This window comes from Larus michahellis, chromosome 22 (genome assembly GCF_964199755.1).
Source record: "Larus michahellis chromosome 22, bLarMic1.1, whole genome shotgun sequence".
Lineage (NCBI taxonomy): Eukaryota > Metazoa > Chordata > Aves > Charadriiformes > Laridae > Larus > Larus michahellis.
Genome location: NC_133917.1, coordinates 5,237,110 through 5,262,461, shown reverse-complemented (window position 1 = coordinate 5,262,461; position 25,352 = coordinate 5,237,110). Strand labels below are relative to the sequence as shown.

The 25,352-nt window shown below is 52.6% G+C and overlaps 2 protein-coding genes across 2 annotated transcripts; both read left to right on the top strand.

Annotated features, from left to right (window-relative positions):
- Window positions 1–4,634: 4,634 nt before the first annotated feature.
- On the top strand, window positions 4,635–9,111 carry AQP2 (aquaporin 2). Its single transcript, XM_074564942.1, has 4 exons — window positions 4,635–5,000; window positions 7,067–7,231; window positions 8,019–8,099; window positions 8,858–9,111. Exons 1-4 carry the CDS (start codon window positions 4,635–4,637, stop codon window positions 9,071–9,073), a joined length of 828 nt encoding a protein of 275 aa, XP_074421043.1. The 3' UTR covers window positions 9,074–9,111.
- Window positions 9,112–18,140: 9,029 nt separating this feature from the next.
- On the top strand, window positions 18,141–22,180 carry AQP5 (aquaporin 5). The gene is made up of 4 exons (XM_074564931.1): window positions 18,141–18,795; window positions 20,194–20,358; window positions 20,607–20,690; window positions 21,211–22,180. Exons 1-4 carry the CDS (start codon window positions 18,433–18,435, stop codon window positions 21,394–21,396), a joined length of 798 nt encoding a protein of 265 aa, XP_074421032.1. The 5' UTR covers window positions 18,141–18,432; the 3' UTR covers window positions 21,397–22,180.
- Window positions 22,181–25,352: the final 3,172 nt, after the last annotated feature.

The following is a 25,352-nucleotide window of genomic DNA, read 5'->3' as shown; positions in this document are numbered from 1 at the left end:
CTATGCCCTGGCCTTGAACTTCAGCACCCAAACATGGGAATAACGCTCTCCTTTCTTCACCCCTTCAGGCATGATTACAGGGAGGTCATCACCTACCTCAGCCCTGTCTCTGACCTTGCAGTACGTTGGGATTGGCCACATCTTGTCTATTAAACCTCTCTGCAGAGGCAGAACTCGGGGCTTCTCCCTCTCCCTGGTTCTGGACATTCTGGGTCTCGTTAACCTGTCGTTAGCAAAAGAAAAATTGTATTCTCCTGCAAATCACAGGAAGTAAATCCCTGCCTCGGTGCTGTACAGACAGCAGAGGATGCCGGGGTGGAAGGCTTCATGGTCTTCACGGCTGTCAGGGTTTCATACAGCCACCAGAAGGGTGGACTGATCCTGACGCCATCCATAGCCCAGCTCCACCAGTGCCGGAGTTTCACTGTCTGCCTTGACGAAGACCCTGAGCAAACATTCAGGACTGAACTTGCAAGTCCTTGAGACGGGACAAAAACGTAAAATGAAGCCTTCTCCTAACACCAGGCCCAGCTCCTGGCCCGTGCTCAAGCCCAATTCATTGAAGTCAGTGAAGGAAATCAGGGCTGCATTAATCCTTCTGCTTCAATTAAAACAAGAACAATAAACACTGAAAGAGCCAGCAGAAGTTTAGCATGAATAGGGATTTAGGATTTGGCCTGAAATGACAGAAAAGGTGTTGATTTTTTTTTTCCATTTTGCTCCTCTGGGTGAATGTCCTTTTGATGCAATATGACAATGGGAGAAGATAATTTTTCCTGATGGTCATCATGCTCGGGGGAATACAGACATTATCTTCTGCTCTGTCTGTTCTCCAACCAGGAGTGGGAGAGAAGCAGGACCTTCCTGGTACACATGAAGCGTAATTAAAAGCATGCCTCTGTTTGCATTGCGGCAAGAGCTGTGCTGCTGCGTCCCATCACCAAAGAGTCTAGAGCTAAAAAGGGTCTTAGTCCTCCCCCGCAGTGGTTTGCATCTCACGGGGAGCTGGCGTCTCTGTACACCCCACCGTGCGATGGGCAGCAGGAGCCCAGTGGTTGACAAACTCAGCCTGGAGGAAGGCGAGTTTGGTCCTTTCCCTGCCAGCGGGACCCACACCCACAGACCCACCTGCCTGGGTGATGCCCACGTGGGTTGGGACTTTCAGGGTGGAAAGGTCCCTGGAGCCAAACTGATGCTGCAGGTTCTCCAATTCCCAGGGGAAAACCCGTCTGAGATGTTTCTGCTCCTGCCGATCCCAACACGAACACCTCCATGCCCTCGTCCCATCTGCTCCGCTTCCCCGGGCATCCTGCCAGCCCATGGCTCCCAGTCCCTGTGCTCCGCTGGGGGCCACGGACGGGGCCAAACGCACCAGCACATCCATTTGTCCCGGCAGCAAGCAGAAAAACTCAACGGAGAAACAAGATTAGTCACAATATTAGAATTAAGATTTTTTTTCCTTCTTATCCTTTGGCTTCTTTTAAAGGCTTCCCCTAGAGAACTCTCAGAGGTAGCTCAGAAACTCAGAGGTTTTACATCTCCTTTGTCAGAAAGAAATCACCTGTTTCGACAAACAGCAGAATCAATAATCACTGGGTTTGTATAAAGTTTTCTCCCAAGACTTAGACCTCCTGTGGATTCTCTGGTGTCTAATACAAAGGGTGTTTGCTGCCACGTGAAGGATGGGTGCGAGTTGTCCGTTCAGCTGTGGGAGAGGAGGGGGGAGCTCTCTACAGGCCCTCTCTGTTCGCAGAAAAGAGCAAAAAACACAGCTTCCAGCAAGGTCTGGGCAGCACACGCACCTCCTGCCACAGATCGGATCCAAGCAGGAAAACTCATTGTTGTTTATGCAATAAATCTTTTATTCTCTGTGGCTCGGAGGTATTTTAGATGGAATGGAGATACCTTAAAGATGTTTATACTTTCCTGAAAGCCAGGGAAGCAAAGATATCTGAGCCATCTAAGTCACTCGAGAAGCCAGTTGTTGTGCAAGCGCAGTTCCCTTGCTTGCAAAATGTTCTTCAAAAACACGTTACCGGGCCATTTTCTGCCATCGGGAGGAAGCCCGGTGCATCAACCCTCCGCAGACGCCAACACGCTCTTAACGAGCGTTTGCATTTGATCCCGGGGGAGGGCTGATAATGCCATTAGACTCCAGGGGCTGTGGATTAAAAGGTAAAATAACGCACTTCCCCATCTCAGTTGGCTTTGCTACAGGCTGCCATGTGCTCCCGAAGCTGCAGCACGCTTGGTGTAAGGTGTAAAGCCACGTTACCGTCAATGCCAGAGGCTCCAGGAAGTCCTCCTAGCCACAAACAGAGCTTCAGCAGCCCAGTACCGAGCTCTTCAGCTTGCTCGGTCTCCCGTTTCTCCATTTCCCAGGCACACGGCAGGACACGTGGCCACGGCGGGGCAGGAGACCTCGTCTCTGCTCCTGACTCACTGCCTGGCATTACCAACGTCGTGGCATGGACCTCCTCTCTGTGAAAGCTGGGACGTGTTATTATTCGTGCTGGAAAGCAGCATCCCGCAGCGAAGACCACGGTGCCAGGGCTCCCTGGCAGGACGGCTCCAGTGCGACACCAGTCCTTTCGTCAGGGTGGGTGGCAGAAACCCACCCTCCAGAGCACAAACATCTCAAAACGCGGCATAAACAAGAGCTGCCAGACAGAAGTGAGGGCCGTGAGGCTGTGTTAGATTTTTAAGCTGCTCAGAGCTAATCCTGCTTACTTCTCTTTCCTTTTAATTAGTCTTCATTAAGCACTGATACATCACAACTTGCTTGCCATGAATAACCAAGTAGGGTATCAGCTCCGGTTAATTGCCCGTATTAGTTCTCTCTCATTCCCCGCACTAATAACAGCCTGCGTTCACGATCAGTCGCTGACATAACTAGTTCTTGGGTGACGCTGAGCTCGCAAACCAGCACCAGGGGGGCAGGAGCAAGAGCCTACGGACTGGATGTGACCACGCAGCTCGTCAGCACCCCAAATACATTTAGCCTCACGACATGCTTTGTGAGATTGGCTTCAGTGTTGGAAAACCGGAGGCTGGAGCGACTCCGTGATGGGCCCAACTCCCCAGGGAGGACCAAGAGAAGGATTTGTAAAGGAAAACGTTGGATACGAGACTTCCAGGCTCCAGACTTACCCACGGACTGGACTTGTTCTCCCAACAGTCTCTCCGTTGTTAAGAGCAATGTCCCCATAAGCATCTTTTTTAAAGAGAGGACAAAAATGGAACGGAATGGAATGAGAATAGAGCCAGAATAGGTCAGCTGGATGGGACCCACAACAACCATCTAGTCCAGCTGACAGCTATCATTACCCACCCTTTGTGGAGGGAAGAACAGGACTTCACCTGTCCTTCTGGGTCTCTTCCAACCTGGGATATTCTGTGATTCTATGACATAATTTGAGCAATATGGAATATTTTGTGTCAACTTTTCACATCAGTTCGGTGCCACTTGCACAGTTCCTCTGGAAGGGAAAAATATCTGGTTTATCGTACAGTGTCAGCCTTTGTCAGAGCCAGAAAACGGACTCTCAGTTCTGGTGCTCTGTGTCCCTCCAAAATAAAATGGTCCTTTCAACTCCAGCTTTACCCCGGGGGAGTGTTCCCCGCAGCTCCCCGGGCTTTAGGATAACCACAGAGTCTGCTAAAAAGCTGGGGGGGGTGTGTGCGTGTGTGCGCTATCTTTCCAGCAAGCCCACCAACCCGATGACACAGGGAGCCAAAGGCTTTACAGACATCGCCCAGGAATAAGCAAACGTGCCCTAAGCAATGGAAGAAAAAGGCAAATGGACTTGTTGGATGGTTTGATGTGAAGAATGATGATCCAGGGAAGAAAATATCATTCCTCTTTTGGGGATTAACATCAATAAGTAAAAAGACATTTCTGAAGAGCTGAATTGGCCAAAATCCCTGTAATTAGAGCACAGCCGGTACTCCAGCTGTGCGTGTCATTTTTTCCACACTAGAATTTCTTTCCTGACAGACATTTCTTGGGGCTGGTTCCCATTTTTCTGGGCAGGAAATCTGTGCCCGGGCTATAAAATTCTGGTCCTCTGAGGAATCGAGTCGTAGTAAGTCACTTGGAGTTTCGTGCCTCTGAGAGACTCTTTTGTATCCAGTTTTGCCTGGTTATTTGACCACAGCCCACATCGTGTTTTTCAGCGCCACCCCACCTCGGATCCATGTCTAGCTCTGCAGACCCCCCCTTGCTTGCTCTCCTCTCCACACAGCGGGTGGTAGAGCTTGGAGAAGAGAGGAGCAACAAGCACCTCTGGGGACAGGACCCCGAGTAAGAGAGCACAGGAGAAAGGGAACCGTGGTTTGGTGGCGTTGCTGGAGGCTGATTTATGGGCTCCCGAGGGTGGCGAACGCCGCATTCCCCAGCTTTAATGGAGGGGGCAGGGTCTGATGTTCCCTCAGCTGGAACACAAATGAAAAAAAAAAAGCATCAGGTTTCCTGGGACCACGATCCCACCTCCTTCAGCGGGTGATCCTTCGGCCCCCCGCATCCATATATATACACGTTGTGCCCCGTCACCCTCTATGGACACAGCAGCCGCAGTTGCCTGAAGACACAGCGCGGAGGGTCAGACCTTGCAGCCTCCAGCAGCCGCCACACCATGATGTGGGAACTACGATCCATAGCCTTCACCCGGGCTGTCTTTGCAGAATTTCTGGCAACTTTGGTCTTCATCCTCTTCGGCCTGGGCTCTGCTCTGAACTGGCCCTCGGCTTCCTCCCCCAGCATCCTTCAAATCGCGCTGGCTTTTGGCTTGGCCATTGGCACGCTGGTCCAAGCCCTGGGGCACATCAGCGGAGCCCACATCAACCCGGCAGTGACGGTGGCTTGCCTCATCGGCTCCCAAGTCTCCTTCCTCCGCGCTGTCTTCTATGTGGTTGCCCAGCTCCTGGGGGGTGTCGTGGGAGCAGCCATCCTACATGAGATCACCCCTGCAGACTCCCGGGAAGGCTTGGCCATCAACAAGGTAAGACTTCAGCCCGCGGATGGGCTTGGAAGGGAGCAGGAAAGATTGGGCAGGGCTTTTGGGAAGGCTGAGGGAGTGGAAGAAGTGTTTTGTGGCCAAGCAAGGACCCCCTTTATTCAGCGTTGGGTAGGAAGCCCGTCAGCTTCCTCAGGAGGAGGCACTGTCAGCTGCAGCCCAGTACCATGAGCTTGCAGTACCAAGAGTCCTTCCAGGAGCAGGGACAAAGGCAGGAGTCCAGGCTGCCTCCTCTGCTTTTTAGGAACAAAAACCAGAGGCATGATCCAGCTGGCCACGCAGACACCTCCCTTAGAAGACAAAGCCACCATCATCCCAGTTTTATCTAGGGCTGCATTGTGGAGGAGCTGGATTCGGAAGACGCCCAGGTGTTTAGGGAGGACATGACCAAAAGCATCACCTCTCCATTCCTCTTGCCCCAGGCTTGTCCCACTTCCCTGTCTTGCTGTGGGTGTGGGCAGCCTTTTCTCCCCTCTGTCTTACACTGTGCCACGTTTACGGGCTGCCGTGCCAGACTGCCGGCAAAGGGGACGTTGCGCCAGAGTAAGGGGGACAGGATGTCTAAATCCCAGCTTTTCATTAGATACACCGCTCACCAAGCTGCTTCCCATTGTGAAGGGATGGTCGCATCAGATCCAGCTGGTTCATCCCAATGCCCGACACACACGAGTGCCCGGGCAGTGCCAGAAGCATCGCAAGGATCCCAGTCTTGTTTAGACACGTAGGGAAAAAAGAAAACTGGGGAACCCAGTGGTATCCCAACCTCCAACATCCCCTTCCCCATCCATGTGCCTAATAAAAAGAGGGGAAAAAAATATATTAAAGCTTCGCAGGGTTCACTATTCCCTGTCTTTTCTCCATACCCCACCACTCCTCCTCAGATGGACACAACCGCTCTGTCTCCTGCAGAGACGCCCGTGCTGGGACCAGCATCACCCAAAACCAAGCCGAGCAGTGAGGCAGGAGGTGGGCAACGTGTTTTAGGAAGCAGCACATGAAAATCTCCTTTCTTGCAGCAGGGAGGCACTGCCAGGATCCAGCTTCCCTGCCAAAGAGATTAAGAGGGTTGAAAAAGGGATTGTGAATTAATCTGAACAAGACTACTTAGACTGATAATAGCTGAGGTTTAACAAACCTAACAAAGCGAGTAGGAGTTTTAAGAGAGGCTTTCAAAACACCCAGCTCTGCTGTTTTACAGCTTAAAATACCTAAAAGAGGGAATAGAGATTTTGATATATTTCCCCCCCATGCGCTGTTCATCTTGTAGCTGTCTGCACAAATTACCCTTAAAAAAAAGGGGGGGGTAGGGGAATATCAGAGAGAGGAGAGGAAGGAAGATCCGACTCTGGATCTCGGCCAGGAGGGCAACTGCTGCCTTTGTGGCGTCACCAAGCGAAACGATCTCGGGATCAGCGTTTGGGAGGACGCGGTGCCCAAAGCAGGAGTGACACGGGGAAAGCAAGGGCAGAGCTGTGCCGGGAGGGGCTGAGGGAAGGAGCAGCAACGGGAGACCACGGATCGGGCTGGCAGCGCTGCCAGATCCATCCGGATCTGGATGAAAAAGCACCAAGGAGTAATAAAGCGCCAGAAAGCAGAGTTGGAGGAATGGTGGTGCAACCAGGCACAGCCTCAGATCACATCTGACAAACTCTTTCAGTCAAAAAATGTGGGAAGGGGGAAGGGAATGGGGTTTTTTTTTTGTGTGCCAAAACATTTCTTTTTGACATTTTCAAAATGCAATTTGTAAACTTTTCCAAAAGGCATTTTGCATTTTAAGCATGAGGAAAAGAAAAAAAATAAAAATCCCTGGGGGGAAAGAGTGGAAAAAAGTACCCAAAGAAATGCAACTAAAACATTTTCCGCCATATCAATCAAGTATTACCCATTCACCCACTTTTCCTTTTACCTGGGAAGTTTTTTCCTCCTCTTTATAGTGGTGCCAAAAATCTCACCAATTTCCTGCGTTCCTTGATTTGGGTTTCGCCCTCCACATTTCCAACCCAGCCCCCAAACTTCCCAGTCCCTGAGACACATTTTTTCTCCCCTTCCAGCTGCACAACGAGACGACGACGGGGCAGGCGGTGACCGTTGAGCTCTTCCTCACCTTCCAGCTGGTCCTGTGCATCTTTGCTTCTACTGACGAACGCCGGGAGGACAACCTGGGCTCTCCTGCCCTGTCCATCGGCCTTTCTGTTGCCGTGGGGCATCTCCTTGGGGTGCGTAGAATGGGCTAAAAGACAGCGCTTTTTAGGTTGTCTTTGCCTTTGTGCCCAAAGCCCGCTCCAGGGTGGACAGGGGATTTGTGGTGCTCATGGATTTCCAGTGGATAGAGGAGAAAAATCCCACCAAAGCCATAACAGAGCCGTAGCCTGAGCTTGGCTTTTATTGGGCATGAAAAAAACTTAACCTGTGGGGCTCTGCTGCTCCTGGAGACTCGTAGGGAGCTGCCAGGGATCCGCAGGGTCTTCTACCCTGGAGTGAACGTATCAGCAACTGAGGCACTCAAGACCATGATAAGACTATTTGGGATGGACCCCCAGGGAAATCCCTCCCGGATGACAAACCAAAGTAGCGCCCGACCCCCGTCCCAGCCTCTCGGTTCATGCATTAAAACAGTGATGTTTACACCACATTTTCCATCCTTAACAAGCCCGTGTGTCCACGGGACTGTTCTTCTCCTATCCTCAATGGCAAGGAGGAGCCATTTTCTCCAGGAATAGGCTCAGCAGGAGCTTGTCCCCGCAGCCCTGGTCACGTCACCCAGCCTGCAGCTGAGTTACGCCATGCACAGGACACAAGTGCTGGCACAGAAGATGAGCAAATACAGACAACTCATCCATGTCGACTCAGGTGCTGGAAGCTGCTAGCATCCCTTTTCCCGGAATGGGCATGCTGGAGGGTGAAACATCAGCTCGGTGAATGAATCACGCTAATAATGCACCAGGATTTTTTAAAAAGTGCTAAAAGGGCTTAATGCTAACAATGTGTGGTGTTTCTCTGCAGATCCGTTACACCGGCTGCTCTATGAACCCAGCCAGATCTTTTGCCCCTGCTGTGATAGTCGGCGACTTCAGTGACCACTGGGTAAGAAGCTGGGTCTACATATTGTTTTGGTGGGATGACCCCCCCACATTACCAGTGTTCCTAGAAACCCACGGAGCCAGCTCCCAGCTGGAGGAGAGATGTAGAGATTAGCCAAAAGAGGTGGGACTTCTGGGTGCTTAATTGGCTTATCTAAGCAGGCTTCGTTGCAACAGGAAAAGGGTGTGTGATTTTTTGACCCTGACTTAGCAAAACAAGCAAAACTAATGCAGTGTGGAGCTCTTCTTTGCCGATCCTGGGAACCTGTTTCCTGGTTTCAGTTGGAGCTGGGCACACGTTTTACACCAACTTCTTTGGGAGCACTCCCAGGACTTTCCATCTGCAATGAGCACATTTGGAGCCAGAGCTGTGGTTCAGGTTGACGTGCTCAGAGGTGTCCAGCCCAAGCTGGTGGCCTCCTCCTCTCTATAGCCATGTGTAAATGGGTAGGAAGACACTTCTCCAGAGGAACCCAAATCGTTAAGCATGCTCATGATGTGCCTATCGTTGGTGAAGATCACACAGCTCTCAACAGAGGAGGAAAGACAGAAGAGGATGGTTTAGGTATATTCAAGCACAACAGCAATGGATGAGAGCTCAGGTCAGTGGTGATGGCCAAAGCAGGGCTGGCTCCGAATGCACACAGGATAGGAAGGAACATAAGCCCCCTGCAATGCTCTTCAGAGACCCCGGTTCCTCTCCATCCTCCAAACTCAGACTGGTTTTTGCTCACACAATTCTTCTCTTTCCCTTTTCCCCAGGTCTTCTGGGTAGGTCCCCTGATTGGGGCAGCAGCAGCCTCCATCATCTACAATTACATCCTCTTCCCGCAAGCCAAAACCTTCTCGGAGAGACTCGCCATCTTCAAAGGCTGCGAGCCGGAGGAGGACTGGGCAGAGCGCGAGGTCCGGCGGCGGCAGTCGGTGGAGCTTCACTCCCCACAGACCCTGCCGAGGGGGATGTCTGAGAAGGTGTAGCCAAACCTCCTCCCGGGCCGAGAGAGGAGCTGGGGAAAACTCTGGCATCCGTTTTAGAGACGGTGCTTGTTGAGAGGAGCGTTTCACCTCTCCCCTCTCTCCCTTCATTTTTGCCGAGGGACTAAAGTTGACTCATCTCCTGGGGAGATGCACTGTGATGGCCCAACCCACCTTCTGTCTCCCAGCTCTCCCTGTGGCCTGATGGTTTTCTGACGCTGGGGCAAAATGCCGTTCAATCAAAACCACCAGTGCAGCAACAGGACCGAGGACACTGGGATCCTACCCTGGGCCGGCTCCTTCCACGTCCCCCTTGCAGAAGTCAGCACTCGGTGGAGTTTGTCGCCCTTCACGAAGGGCCCCGAGGCGCTGCCGAGAGTTGTTATTACAGCCATTTGCTGGGCGTGGAGGTTGCCACCCGATGCCTCATTGCTGTTGACCTCCTCTCACCTGTCTCCCATTTCTTCTCACTGCTCGGCTGTTTGCACACAGGAGCACTCGCTCCCTGCCACAAGTCTCTTACGAACTGGAAGTTTTGCTGCTGCCCTTTACAACCACCCCTGGGATGCAGATGTCCTGTGCTCTGCACGTGGAGGCTTTGCTGAGAAGACGAGACTGGAAGCACGTCCTTGAGTCCCTGCTGACCCCGTTCGGGAGCTCTTGCAACTGCTCCCTCCTCCTGTGACAATGAGAAACCTCCTGATTTTCAGCCCAAACTCATCCACGGCTCATTTGTTCTTGGACCAATGTTGTCCTTTAGCTTCAAAGATTCACCTCTCTCCCTGGTTTTTGCTTTCTTTCCTCTGTTCCTCTTCTGCTCTGATTCTCGGATGAGTAACACAAAGCGTTTCAGGTGTGATCGTCTCCATCACTTGCTTCCTACAGCCCAGGCCTGTTTCATGGCTGCATCACACCGAAGCCTCCGAACCATCCCACCCCTTTCTTCTGCTACGTCAGGACCTGGTTGTGGTCCCCAGCACAGTCGAAGAATTTGGGTTAGTCTTTGGGATGCAACTTTGCTCTTTCAACCATTAATTTAATCCTGTTCCTATTATTCAGCCTAAGTCATACATTTCTGGCATGACATCCTAGTGCTTTTTTCTGCTGGTGGTGTCTCCCCGATATTGCACCATCTCAAAATGTCATCACCGCATCCAGGCTTTTCCTGCTAAGGCTGTTAATGGGAATATTCTATAAGATTGGATCCGATTCCAAACCATAAGGAACATTACTGATCGTTTTCCTCCCTCTGACTGTTTTGATATCAACTACCATCAAATGATGTTCCTCTTCTTTTCACCTTTATCCATTGTGCTCTGCTTGTACCGGCCTCCTCCTCCTTTTGAATTCGTAATTTCCTCTGTCCGTCGCTGTGCTCTTCCTCAAACATGTGCTAATACCTATTGACGGAGAGAAAAGAAGTAAAAAAAAGCTTTGACCTGACCCAGACAAGGTGTTATTGTGGTCTTTATTTCACCACACCAAGCGCGGCTGAGAGCACGAGACCTCCTCTAGCCGTCGTGTGCTGATACCACGCTGCGAAACAAGGGGCGAAATGCTATCGCAGACACCGAGCTTTATTTATTGCAGCCAAAAATCTATGTTACTCTACTAGTCAATGCATGCACATATCCCCAGAGGCTGCTATTGAAGAACAGCGGTTTTAGCACTGGTTTAACCCATTCTCTGCCACAAAAAAAATATTGATCCTGGTCCTCCACTTTGTTCCTTCCACGGCAAGGGAGCATTTGAATATTATTCCAGAAAAGGCTTTTCAAAAAAGAATCCGCCTGTTCTCAGCAATGGGAATTAAAATCATGTTTCAAGTCAGAGTGTAAAATTGCATTTGACTCACCAAATACTCAGTTTTAAATTAGCTTGTATTTGTGTTTCTTTTCAAAGGAAAACAAATCCACGTATGTCAGGAAAACCCAAAGAAACTTACTGAGAAATTATCCTGTCAATGATCTGCTGTATAAAATGCCATACAACTGAACCTTTTTTCTTTCTTTTTTTTGGCAATGTTCAAGTTAATGACATGCCTCTTCCCCTTCAGATTTAAGCATTTAACTTATTATTTACCTTGACAACGTTTAAGACTCGCATAAACCGCACAGGGCCCCAAAATGAGTTTTAATGTCTAGTAATTACCGTACTCTTTCAAATAAAGTGCTTTAAATTCACTTCTATCCGCTGAATTAGCTTATGTGAATCAAATAATGAGCCATTTATGGACATACAATATACACACAGTCACATAAAGTGACCTGCCAGACCCTAAATCCCACAGCCACCAGCGCCGCGCAGCCCCGTCCGGCTTCGAGTGCAGCTGCCTCGTGACAACCACCTCTCGGTCTGCAAAAGCCACGTCAAAAGAACAACCCCGGCCTCCCAAAGAGGGACCCACGAAATAACGACCGTCCCGCTTCAGCGCCCCTCGGGTACTCCGATCTCTGAGCAGGCCGGGAGCTGCCCCGGGCGCAGCGGCATCGCCACGGAGCCACCTCACCACAGCAGGCCTCCGGGTGGCTCAAGCAGCCCACGTCCTCTCCAGTCCATAACGCAAACTCACCTTCTCTGCAGAATTGCATCACTGGCTTCAAAGACACTTCCAAAACTTGCACTGCCAGGAAACCAAGCCAGTCATTCCAGATTTACTCCCGTGCAACCCAAATTAGAGGGCAGGATCAGCAACCCAGAGATCAGAGCTGCCACAGACCAACCTAAAACCTCGCTAAATTGATAACACTTTGTATATTAGACCTCAGCAGGAATGCTTTGAGCCGGGAATTGAAACCACCCAGCCGTGCCTATCCATGCGCTCCTGACTTACCACAATAAAGATCTGTGATGTTTATGGCACCACACATTAACCTGGAGTAAATACTGCAGCGATCTTCATTTTGAAATCAAAATGAAAATCACCGTACGGTGTGGCTCAGATCACGTTGCTTCTTACACCCCGCTGTCACATGCGACCACGAGGCTTTCCTTCACCTCCCGCTCTCCCACTTCTGAGCTCTGGAGGTCCTCGGCGTGATCAGGCTTGGGCTGGTCGTTCTGCAAAGCCCTACAGGATCCGTGGGGTGCTGCAAAAATTCAAGAGCATTTCGGACATGCCCAGATCCCTTTCCTTGACTTCGCTGCTTGTCTGCTATATCCAGCCCACCCCATTGCTTAAAGACACCAGTTAAATGCCATAATACCATATGTCTTCAGCAAAAATACGTGATTTCACAGAGAAATCACTTGGACCACTGCGTTGTCACCCAGGGCACAGTCACGCGGCTCCCTAAGAGGATTCCCCCAGCCACCTCTGGTAAACTCCTCATCCCACCGGGTCTCCGGGGTCCAGAACCGCACAGCCCAAACACTGGCTGTGTCTCAAGACCTGGGGATGCTGCTGGGACCAGCAGCCTGGGAGATGCTCCGCAGCATGGCGGCAGCACCACAATGCTTCCCAACACACCGACCCTGCCCGGGGGAGGAAGGACAGATGCAAAAGGTGATAGAGACGTGCAAAATCTTATTTTGACAAGTATCATTGCATTTTCAAGCGAAGGGAACCTCCCCTTCTGTACGCTCCTGTGCCTTCAACATCAGCTGTTCACCATTGACCTCCTGAGCTGAATCCTGATGCCTTTTACAGGCATCTTGTAGCGATCAGCGAGACATTCCCTCATTTCAGCATTTGAAGTCCATGCAGGAAGGTTGCAACATTTACCTACTGATTTTTTACTTCGTGTGGAGGCGGGTGAGAGCAACCTGAAAGCATCCAAATCTCTGCTCTAATCAAGGGCGAGATAGTCTGTCCTGAGAGCACAGAGCTTGAACCCAGCACCGGAATTGTTTCTCCACCACGTGGCTGGAAACGGTGAACGTGCGGTGCCTCACCTAGGAGCAAATGGAAAGAAAGTCAAACTGGCTTGGAGAACACCAAACCCACTGGTATATTGGAAAACGCGATGCAGGGTGAACCGCTTCACTCCCGTAGAGAAAGGCTCACACTGGTAGGACAGAGAGAAGAGCACAGCCCAGCTTCAGACCTCTGAGATCTGAGCTGGGTTTTCTGCTCTGAATTTCCTGGCCTGACCTTGTATGAATCTTCCAGATCCCGATCTTCAAGGCCATGTGAGGACTCAGCTCCCACCTGGCACCTGCCTTGCAATGGCATGACCTACCTAGGATCATCACACATCATTATTTTTATGGATCTGTTTATATATGTAGAAATATTTTCCAAACGTGTTTTCCTTGAGGGGAGGGGCCAGGAGGCCAGATCCATCCAGGGGAGCAAGAGGAGGGGGTAGGGCCGGTGTAGTCTGGGAAAGGACCACGGACCTTCTCAGAAGGTGGCTGGTGCTCCACGGGGGAAGCCAAACCCCAGCTCCCTCCTACATCTTCAGGGCTTTCGGCGAGTCCCCTTTCACAAGGCTCTGACGAAGGGTCTGGGTGCGAGAACAGAGGCTCTGCTTTGATTTTCAGCCTGATTTTCCAGGAATACAAACAACCTAAAGGAAAAAAAAATAAAAATAAACCCCACACATTTCTCCAGAGACCGTTCAGTGCCAGAATCGTTAGCTCCAGATCGGATACAACAAGGGATCCTACCACAAGCCTCTTTAAATCCTTATCAATATATACTACCTTATATACATATGTATATACATAAAAATATATACATTTTTAAGTTGAGAAATTTCTCGATGCATTTGCTCTGTGTCTCAGAGGCAGAGTGGGGTGAAAAACTGATTTTCCAGTTCACCAAGGTAACCACCTTTCCACGTATTGTCGCCAATATTTTGCTTTGCAAAGTCTTGGGCTCTTAGAGCCAGGTGATTATGCAAGAATTTCAGCTTTTCAGAGTTTCCAGATTCCTCTCTGTTATGTTATTTACGGTGTTTATAGGTGCTTTGGAGCTGCTCCAGCTTTCAGTCCCCCTCTGCCTTGATGCACCTCAACCACCTCCACCCGGAGCTGCTCCTGGTTCTCCAGCCAGCCCCATGCCTTCCCGTCCCAGCAGCACCCGCAGCAGGGTGCCGTCGCCAGGGCAAAGAGGGGACGTCGCTTTTCCCTCTCTCCCCACATCGTTCAGCGTTTACTCCCACGTGTGCTCTTTCCAATCTCGAAAGGAGACTGCGGGGTCCAAAATGACATTTCCACAGCAGACACATTTCAAGAGGAAAAACACCGCTGCCCCAAACACAGCTCTGCTGAATGCTGAGGACACCGATAGGCGGCTGCTGGCCCATAAGAATTCAAAGTATTTATCTCGATGAGCAGAAAAGCAGCCTCGTACTATCGCTGATGCAGGTGGCTTTGCTGGAAAGGGCTAGACCTGAAAATCAGGCCACCAGGCTTGCAAGCCCAGCTTTCTCACTGTGTGATCTCCTACAGGTCTTTTTTATAACCAGCCCTTTGATTTCCCTGCCACACATTATTACCATGAGATGATTTAATGATGATTTCAATGCGAATTAATTATTAAGGATGCTGGCATTCGCACTGCAGACCTGCCCCAAAGCATTTGCATCCATCTGTGCTCCTCAGAGACCGTTGAGTAATTTCTAAGCAAAGAGCCGAGCAATGCTGTTATTAAGCATTGACACCATTCAGCATTTAAACACCATCACCCCTGTTTGCAGACTCACGGGTTACAAGCTCACGGCGACCCCCAGCTCGGCACAACAGCCACCAGGGGCTGGAGGACACCTTCGGGACCGGCTTCTCAAGCCAAAGAGGTGGGACAGCAGCGAGGGACACGGAGACATCCCCAAACTCCATCTCGGGGGGAATTTTGCCCCAAAGCTGGGTCGGGTTGCCAGGGGAAGCAAAAGCCTCGTTGCTCCAGGGCAGGAGAAGGTGGAAACACCATCAGCCTGAGGCCAGCAGAGAAATCCCTTACCTTTCAAGAGAGCACAAGCGGGTGGCGGGTTAGGTAGGAGAAATCCTTGGAAGCTGCATCCGAAACACCCGCACAGAGACACCACCTTGCACCAGAAAGTGCTGAGGCTTTGCACTGATCTCACCACTTTCACTCCCACCACAGCAAGAAGCAGCCCCAGGACCTGAGGATGGCAAAGGGAAAGTTTGCTACTTCTTGCTCTACTTTTAATTCCCAGTGCATTGGGGTTTTTTTGTTTGGTTTGGTTTGTTGGTTTTTTTTACTTTTTGCCACGCTGCAAACTCCCAAAGCTGAGCCAGCAAGAAACACCCTTTCTCTTAAAAACAAACTAAACCAAACTTTCTTCTCCAGCTGTCTAATCCCAACTAATCACAGATTCCAGCAGAAGGAGTTGTCTCCTGTAACTACTATTATTCGTGCTTGTATTATTGTGCCAGTTTTAACATCTTTGGTCAAGATACAGAGCCAGGTGAGGAGGGGCAAAACCCAAAAGCCGGGCTGGTCTGGGTCTCAGCAGCGTTTACAATCTGGGTTTGGACGCCCGCAATGCCGCCTGCCAGGCTTTGAGGTCCAACGTGGAGTTGAACTCATCGGAAGCCTGGGCTGCCCTGGAAATGACAAATTAATAGCAGCCCTGAGCGGGCTCGGAAAAGGAAACCAGCAAACTGGGGACGACAGGGACTGACACACGTATTCAGCTAATAACACACGCCTCCCCGGGTGAGGCAGAGCCTCGGGAGGGCCCCAGGCGAGGATGAGGCACCAGCTGCCTTCCTCCCACCCGGGCAACCCTTCACCCCAACTCAACAGTGGGCTCGGGTCCCTGTCCCCTTCCAGCGCATCGTCCCCAAGCCGTGTGGCCCTGCAGCTGGGCGGCAGATGTGGGTGGTTTCTGGTTGTCTCGTTCGCCTGCCGACACCATCGAGGAGGAGGAGGGAGATGGGTAAACCTGTCCTCCCTGCACAAAGCCTCCCTTTCTCCTTTCCTCCAAAAGCCCAGGGGTGAAACAAGGCGTGCGTGACCCCAGCACGTCGGTGTCCATCTGTCAGCAGGCACCTGCGCAACGCCTGCTCAACGTCTTGCCCAATTCAATTACATTGAACACATCAAAGGCACTTTCAGTTCCTACGAGGTCCTTGGAGGGCACGCGGCGCGGAGAGGACAAGGAGCCTTCCCGAGGCCTGCTCCACGCGGCTGGCCATCGGAGGAGCCAAGCAGGAATGCCCCAGAGAGGAAAGTCTAGCAAACAGCCTCAGGAAAAACAGACTTTTCATGGCATGTTGTTAGAGAAACATCTTGTTTCTCTCCGGAAGCTCTCCCCATCATTTCTAACCTTAGTTGATCACATCTCCTAGTCCACCGGAGGATTTTGCTGGGGGGTTGTTACCTGCAGCTGGGAACCCTGGAGAGCGTCTCTTGGCTCAACGCTGCTTTTCAGCTAAAGCGAAGCGTGTGGTGGAGGAGCTGACAGCAAAACGCGGCCACCTCAGAGGGAGATCTGTGGCGGGCACCTTACGAAAGCATTTGGAGGATGGCAACAAGGCGCGTTTTATCCAGCTGGAGCCACGAGCAGGGCTGAAGGGAAATGGCAAGCAATTACTCCAGCTGGAATCTGTCCAGGGTGTCTTGAAATACCAGCTTGCAAAACTTTCACCAAAACACGCCAGCGGACCAGGTGTTTCTAGGATAACAGATCTGGTCTGTAACTCTGCAATCTTCCCCAGGACCAGCAGAACCAGGAGGAAACCATTACTGGGAATTCATTCCGTAACAGGTCCTCGGTCCCTCAAGACTCTCTGTGTCTGCTTGCTGAGCTCAGGACTTTGGGTACGGTGGGAGGAGAAAGGCTTGTTTATTTTTGGCTCCGAAGGGAGAATTCCCCTCTTCTTGCTCTGAAGAGAAATCCCTCCTGGCTTTTGACCCCCTGGGATTAGTGCAGCTCTGACTGCACCCAGCAGAAGGCAGCAGCGAATACAACTTTTTAGTGCTTTTTAACTTTAAGGAGGGATTTGAATGATTTTACCAATCTCCTGCATGTGGAGCTTTGCTCACCGCGTGCTGGAGCACAGAGGCAGCCGTGGGTAACCCCAGCCCAGGTTCACTGCGTTCGGCATGGAGAGATGGCAGCCCTTGAGAAAGGCAAGATGCAATCAACCAAGCAAGGAGAGTAGATCTGGCACCCAAACCCATTTAAAAAAAAAAATAAAATAAATTTAATCCTGGCACAAGGCTGCAAGGACTACGAGGGAACCAAGAATTCATTGTTTAGTGTCACCGGAGACATTTTCTGCCCCAAAACCTCAGTCCCCAACAGCCCTGTGTTGCACGGTGCTGAGAGCCTCCCCGCTCTGCTCCCTGCCAGCCAAGGACTCACAGCTGGAGGGATTCGGGATGGAGGGCAGCGCCACGGGAACATGAAGGGAGACATGCAAACATGGCCTGTGTCCACGCAGAGCCTGCGGCTTTACGCTGGCATTCCCAAGAGCAAAATCGTTGACCTCGTTGAGCAATTGCTTGAAAGGCAAAAAGAAAAGAGAAGGGCCGGAGGTGACAGGGGTTGGATACACCCTCCCTGGTACAGGCAGCGAGCACCCCCCGACCACCAACCCACACGCTGGCACGACCCGCACCTGGTGCTCTGGATGGGGCAGAAAAGCAGAAAGGCAGCAGAGAAGCCCGCAGCCAGGCTCTGCAGCGATCAGCCCTCTTTCTCCGAGCCACGCCACCCCATTCAGCCTCCACCCAGGCAGCTCGAGGGAGCCCCAACTTGCCTACGGCTCCCTGGTGAGGCAAAGCATCCCCCGAACCCTGCCCTGCTCCCAGGATGATTGCAAACCACTCGTTTCCTGGAGTTGAGCTGTCTTGACAGCCTGGGAGCAGCTCCAGGTCCTTAACTTTGCTTTAAGTTTCAACATCCCTGTGTCAATCGAATGCACCGGGAGCCCTGGCCCGGGAGAGCTCCTCCAGCCCCACACCCGCAACGAGACTTTTCAAACAAAAATACAATCCTCTGCAGTCTGCACGGACAAGAGAGGAAGGGAGTGTTAACTACACCTCTGCTAACAAAACCTCTGCTGGCGAGAGGCAGGAAAAGGGAAAAGCAGAGGAGGGAGCAGAGCATCGTTATGCAACCGCGTTATCTAACGACCACAGAGACACCCTATAGGGGCTCTTTGTTTGCAGAGGGAAGGAGAAAGAAATGCCACCAATATCTGAGTCACTGGTTCACCAAGAGGCTCCGAAGTTATTTTCAGATGGAAACTTTTCCAGTTTCACATGATAATTTGGGAGGGCTGGCTAATTCCCTGGCTCCACCCACCGCCTTGTAACACAGCTCCCTGCTGCTCTTGCATATATAGATAGGTATGGCCCCACAACTGGGTGCAGACAGAAGAGCCTGGAGACAGAGGAAACCTCAACTTACTTCCTTCCTAGCTGCCCTCCACCCGCTCCCACCATGAAGAGGGAAATATTAACCCTGGCCTTCGCTCGATCCGTCTTTGTCGAGTTCATCTCCACGCTCATCTTCGTCTTCATCGGCCTCGGCTCAGCCCTGAAGTGGCCGTCCGCCCTCCCCAGCATTCTTCAGATCTCACTGGCGTTCGGGCTGGCCATCGGTACCTTGGTGCAGGCATTTGGCCACATCAGCGGTGCCCACATCAACCCGGCGGTGACCATTGCCTTCTTTGTCGGGAACCAGATCTCCTTCCTCCGGACCCTCTTCTACGTGATCGCCCAACTGGTCGGGGCCATCGCCGGGGCTGGCATCCTCTACGGCGTGACACCAGTCAATACCCGCGGCAACCTGGCCATCAACGCGGTAAGCCTCCCAGCCTGCAGACGGTTCACCTCGCCGTGCGGGCTTTCCTTTCCTTCTGAGCAAGGAGCTGCTGCCGGTGCCAAGCCTGAGAGCCAAATCCTTAAGGATGGTTGGTCTCGGCATATCACCCTGCATGCATAGAGGAATAGGGATAGGATAGAAGCAAACACCGGCATAGCCAGCAGAGTATTGACATGACAGCTTTATTGTGTGGGGTAATGAATGGCGTAGTTTTTTTCTTCCTTAATAAGCGCTTCCTTTATCTTAAGGGCCCGAGTGAGTCACCCGCACCATTGGGATGTTCTTGACTGCAGCCTTTCCACCTGGAGATTAACGCTAGGATAGGAGCTGCGCCAGGACAGAGAGGGGAGGGCAGGGAGCAGAGACCAGTCAAACCAGTACGGGCAGGGGGAGTAGAAGCCCACTGTAACTAGTGCGCTGGGGGAGCTGGGAAACGGATGGAGGGAGGCGGTGGAAAAGAGCTGAAGAAGGAGCAAGGCGCAGGAGGGTGTGGAGAGGCTGCACGTGGCAGGGGCTGCTCGAGGAGGAGGAGGGGAGACAGCGGGACTCTCCGAGATAAGCAGGGACGAGGAGCGTGTCTCCAACCCCTGGGGCAGTGCTGGGAAACCACCTGAAATGGGAGCGGTGGAGCTACCCTTCCAACCAGCGCCAGGTCTGGACCCCTCGGAGCAGCAGAGACACGTTGCAGAGGGCTCGATCACTAGGATGAGGTGCTGCAATGCATCTTATCCCACAGGCTCCCCACCCCAAACCAGTCAGCTTTAGCTGAAAAACAAGCTGCAATGGCTGGGCTTGCTTTGCCCTTCCCATGCCCAGCAGGGTCGAGTCCATCTGACAGTTCCCAGTGGTTGGCACAGAGGCACTGGGACAACAACAACACGTCTTACCCCCATGACCGCACCTCAGCCTTCATCCCAACCCTCACCCTTCATCCCATGTCCCTCCGTGGCGGCTGCCGGCGGCTCCCCAGCCTCCTGGGGAGGTGCTCCACAGAGTGGAGGGGAGAAGAGTCCGGGTACGGCAGCTTGCAAGGACCAAGGGGGCAAGAAATACAGGAAAAGAGGGACAAATCGGTGCTGCGGAGACAAGCAAGTGAAGAAAGACATGGAAAGCCCGGAGAAGGGAGGGGCTTGAGGGAGAGACAGATTTTGGAGCATTACAGAAAGAAAGATAATTTCTTCCCCTTTGGGGAAAGCAGCAGTGAGCCCAAGCAGTGGCCAGCACGGCACCTTGTGCCCCACGGCTGGGCAGGGGACCTAGGGGCATTCTCATGCGTGGCTTTGCCAACCCAAATCCACCAGCAAAGCACCCAAGAGCCCTCCCAGTGGTGCCAAGCCCCAGGGATGGCTAATTATTGTTGTTTTCGATGGTTCACAGCTCAACAACAACACAACCCCTGGCCAGGCCCTCGTGGTGGAGATCATCCTCACCTTCCAGCTGGCCGCATGCATCTTTGCGTCCACAGACAACCGGAGGAACGGCAACGTGGGCTCCCCAGCACTTTCCATCGGCCTCTCCGTGGCTGTAGGCCACTTGGTGGGGGTGAGTGTCCAGGCAGGAGGACAGGGCTCCCCAAAATACCCTCATGTGTGTGGTCCCAGAGGGAGCTGCATTGGGAGAGCCAACACAGGACATACTGGGGCGCCTTCTCCATGATGCTGGGGGGGTCTGCACCTCTCTGCAAGAGAGGCAGCATCAGGGGCCGTTTCGGTCCCTGCTTCTGAAAATTTGCTCGTATCTGCTAAGCAACAGGATGCACCTTAACCTTGTTCTCCTTTCCCCACTGACAGATCTACTTCACCGGCTGCTCCATGAATCCAGCCCGGTCCTTCGGGCCCGCGGTCATCGTGAGGAAGTTCAGCCCGGCTCACTGGGTGAGCATCAGCAGCGTGCCGGGGCAGGCTGGCAACAAGCGGAGAGGGCAACAAATACCAGGGGGGTTACAGGGCTGGGTGTTTCAGAGCCCATCCCAGACCTGGAAGGATAAAAGGGGCTGGAGAACGAGGGAGGTTGTCCCCCTTGACACATGGGGAACAGGTTACCCCTGTGGCACAGAGACACCAAGGGGCAAGCACAAGCTAGGGCATTGTCTGAGGTTGGTAAAGCCCACAGAGAAGCCCAGCTTCGGCTCTCCACGTGCCCAGCGCTGTCTGCAAGCTCAGACCCAGCCTCACAGAGCAGGCTTAGGTGCCTCCTCTCCAGTGCCCCACATCTCTGCGCTCGTAAAGACCTCCATGTCTTCAGCAAGCAAGCCCAAGAAGCATACTGGAACGGGTATTTGCATGTCTCCATGGGCCAGGAGACGTGGAGCGGTGAGGGATGCTGGTATGATGGCAGGACCCGGTGCACCAGCCTCCAAGACCTGCTCTCACCCTCTCCCTCGTTGCTTTCTAGGTGTTCTGGGTTGGACCCATCCTCGGGGCTTGCTTGGCCGCTCTGCTCTACTTCTACGTCCTCGTCCCCTACTGCATGAACATGTCAGATAGGGTTGCCATCGTCAAGGGCACCTACGAGTCAGAGGAGGAGTGGGAAGAGCGGAGAGAGGAGAGGAAGAAGTCCATGGAGCTGACCCCGCCATAGGAACAGATGGGAAAAAAACACCAAGCAAAAAGAAGGGAGGAAGCCCCACACATGGGCTCATGTGTGCACCAAAGCCAGACAATGAACACATCCAGCTACAGTAGACTCTTAAGCAAAAGTCTTGCAACTCAAGGACCACCTGCGACTAAGAAAGGAGTATTGCAGAGTCTGTGTATATAATCCCTCTACATGAGTGTGAGCGCTAGAGCCTCTCCCAGCTTAACCGCAGCCAGCTAAGCCCAGCGAAGGAGTCTCAGCCCAGGGCAGCCTCTCAGCTGTGGTTCTACACCCACTCGGCCGCATCCCTGCCCTCCCAGGTGCCAGTTTTGCACGATTTTCAGAGGTCCAAGACCCCACATTCTGGCACATACAGGATTTCACCCCTGCGTCTGGTGGCTCAGGGGATGGAAGCACCGTGTAGGTACCAGCAAAGAAGAATGACCACTTTGGGCAGGTGGGTGCAGCAGAATCCCCCGCTTCCCCCTCCCCACGGCCCACGCTGCTCGTAGATGCTCTTTCATGCATTAACTGGTGCTGGTGAGTCCTATTTATTCGTGGCTGCAGAAAGGACATGATTTTTGGATTTTATGTTGAGATCTTTGTAATATAGTATATTATTTATTGTGAATAAAGGAAATTAAAAAAAAAAGTGATGGGCACAAATCTGCTTGGGTATCAAACTTTAGGAGCAAAAAAAAAAATGGGTTAAGCTGGGTGCAGAGCCATCCCAAAGAGCCAGCACAAGATCAAGAGCTTGGACCCCAAATCCCAGGGCAGCTGGCACCACAAGCAGGTGGTCCAGGAAGTCATGGTCATTGATCCCAAGAAAGAGAATGGGTGCCAGCATTGGAGTGGGGACAGAGCAGGTGCCTCGCAACAGGGCGGCAGGTCCAGGGCCATTTGAAGCCCATCTCCAAGGCCAGAGGAGCTGGGAGGAGCCAGCAGCAATCCTTCAGGCACTTCACCGGTTTGACTCAGTCAGGGCTTTCTGCCATACCAGTTCTCCCAGACGGCTCCTCAGGTGCCCTCAAAAACTGACCCGCAACACTCCCCCAAACCCACACCTTCGCCCTGACCTTCTGCCGCAGCCCTGCTCTTCCAGTTCTGCCACAACACTCTGCCAAAAACCATCTCGCTCCTGACCCGGGCATGGAGACACTGCATGCTGGCATCGTCCCAGCAGCTCCAGAGATCCGGCCCCCGCGCTAAGCTCCACCATCCCAGCCCCTCTCGGTGCTGCAAAGATGAGGTTTCCGCTGGGAGCAGACCCCAGAGGAGGTGGGAGCTCCTGGGAGCTCCCCGATCCCAAGTGCAGCCGGGCTGCCGTCGGACACGTTATGCCACCTCTGCATGGTAGTGCCGGGGAAGATAGGCAACATCACCTATATTTTCACATGCCAAAGCGGATTTGCAGTCCGGGCTGCGGCACTGCATGAGCCTGGGGAGCAGCAAAACCTTGTACCCCATGTCCCTTCACCCCTCCAATTGGCAACAGAGGAGGGTGGTGACGAGCAGGAGGAGAAAAGGAGGTGGGAAAGCCCTTAGTTCAGATCACACAGGCCAGCAGCAGAGCTAGGAAGCCATAAATGCACCCCCACATTGCTGTCGTAACCCTCTCACCTCACCCCTCCTCAGGGGTGGGCTGAGATCAATGACCCTCCTGTGCCTCAGTTTCCCCTTTCAAAGGGGGAAGAACATTAAGCTCCTTTCTCACTGGGAAAGGGCAGCAAGCTCCCGGAGCGACCCCGAGTGAAGCGTGGGGCTGGGGCAGGTCCATCCCCAAAAGCCGCATCCCACAGCCTCCCTCCACCGCACCCCAAAGGGTGCGCTGAGCTCCCCCCAGAGCAGGGAATCCTGAGCATCCTCCTTGTTTCACTGCTCTAAGCCCCATCCACTGCACACCAGAGAAGGATTCCAGGAGTATCCTGCACCCCATCCCACAGCAGGAATCAGGGACCACCACGGCACCCCTCGGGGGGGCCCAGCCCCCATCAGCACCACCAGCGCGATCAACACCCAGGAGAAGAAACCCAGCCTGGGTGTGAGCCCTCCCCGGGGATGAATCAGAGGATCCTGCGGCAGCAGCTTTGCGTCAGCACAAAGAACATCCAGGACCTGGCTGGAAAACAGGGGCAGGATGGTCCCACGCGGGGCTGGGGCCATTGGAGAGGGGGAACACGGGCGTTTCATCCCCTTCCCCGACGCACAGGCAGGGGCAGACCCCAAACCCCAGGGTAAGCATGGGCTGGAGCCCGGCAGCATCCCTACACGGGGCAGAGGTGCGGTGCTGAGCGTGAGCCCCAGCAGCCCTTCCCCACCCGGCGTCTCCCCGTCCGTGCCGTGTTTGATCCGGGCAGAGAGGCTGCATTTGATCCAGACCAAAGCCCAGCACCCAGCCAGCGCCGGGACAGGGCCCAGGTCGGGGAAGGGAAACCCTGAGGTCCCGCTGCCTGTTCTCACCTGCCCAGAAACGGCAGCGCTCAAAAACAAATAGAGAATTTTTTTTAAACATTCAAGCTTCTTCAGGCCCGTTTTTAATGAGGTTGTTTCGGCTGACCACCAGCCTTTCAACACGCCCTTAGCAGAAATAGACATTTCGCAGACAAAAATACCTTTATTTCAGCAGACACAGCAAGGGCTGATGGAATCCCGGCACACATGAACCAGATTTGCCTGTAGTGCACAATAACGCAGTCACAGCTACGCCACGCTCGTTTTCCCAGCTTTTTCCCCCAAAACCAGAGCTCCCACATGGGAAGCAGTATCCCAGCACAACGCCATCCCACCCCCCCACCTACGCTTCCCTACGGCCCTACAGATCCAGCCCTGCTTGGGTTGTAAAAGTCAATTACATTGGTGCTTTTTATTACCAGGTGTTTTTTTCCCTGATTTTAGAGGCATATCACCAGGTGAAACTATTACACCAAAGCACCTCAGCATACAATTCTTGCATATATTTGCCCTAATTAAGGGGAGAATGGATTTGGTTATTTCCTAAACATGCCTACTAGCAATTTCTTTGCACTAAGAGGATTTCACAGACTTTTTTTTCCCTCATATCTTTTCCATTAACATGTAATTACTGCACAGCATTAAAAATTTCTTTTTTTGTTGTTTGTTTTTGGCAGGGAGGAAAACCCCAATTATTTTCACATGTTGTAACAATCTAGAAGCCTTTTTTCTTTTTACCCATCAAAGGGCTTTCAGGCTAGTTAAGGAAGGTCTCTAGCAGCTGTTTGTGCATCACTCAGTGTCCCTCAAACACAAGCTTGCCGGGCCATTGCAGAGACAGAAGGGACCAGGTGCTTGAGGAGAAGCAAGACCCAGTGTCAATATTTCAATTAAATAAAGATTTTTCAATGGGTTGTGGGCACTTCTTTGCTTCAGTCCCTTGCAAAGGGTCAGCCCCAGGTGAGAAGCAAAAACGCTCCGCGATTTGGGACCGCATCCCCTCCTGCCCTGCCACCACCGCAGCCTGTTTTGCAGCCTCAAGTGCTTTGCTCAAAACTGCGGTTTCTGACTTCACATGAAAAGCACGAGGCTGGTTTCACCTGGAGAACAAAGCAGAGCGATGCCTGGTCCTGCTCACTGAAAACAGGATGAGAGATGAAAAAGGAACCCAGGCAAACCACAAAGAAGCTGGAACAGCGCTGAAGAGGGGTATCGCAGCACATCAGCCGTCCCCAGAAAGTCCGAGCAGCACAGGGCAGCAAACCCCATCTCCAGGAGGATTCCTGCCACTTTGCTGGAGAGACCCAGGCATCCGGGAACCAACTCCGGAGCAACGCGAGCCACAAAGAAGCCAACCTAGAGACGTCCTCCCTCTGCCCAGGGCTCCACACCGCACTGGGAGACGTGCGGGGCTTGCAAATAAAGACGTTTCTGTGCATCATCCAGGGCCGATGGGCAGAAATGCTGCCAACAGAGGAGAAACATCCGCACAGATACATGGCAGA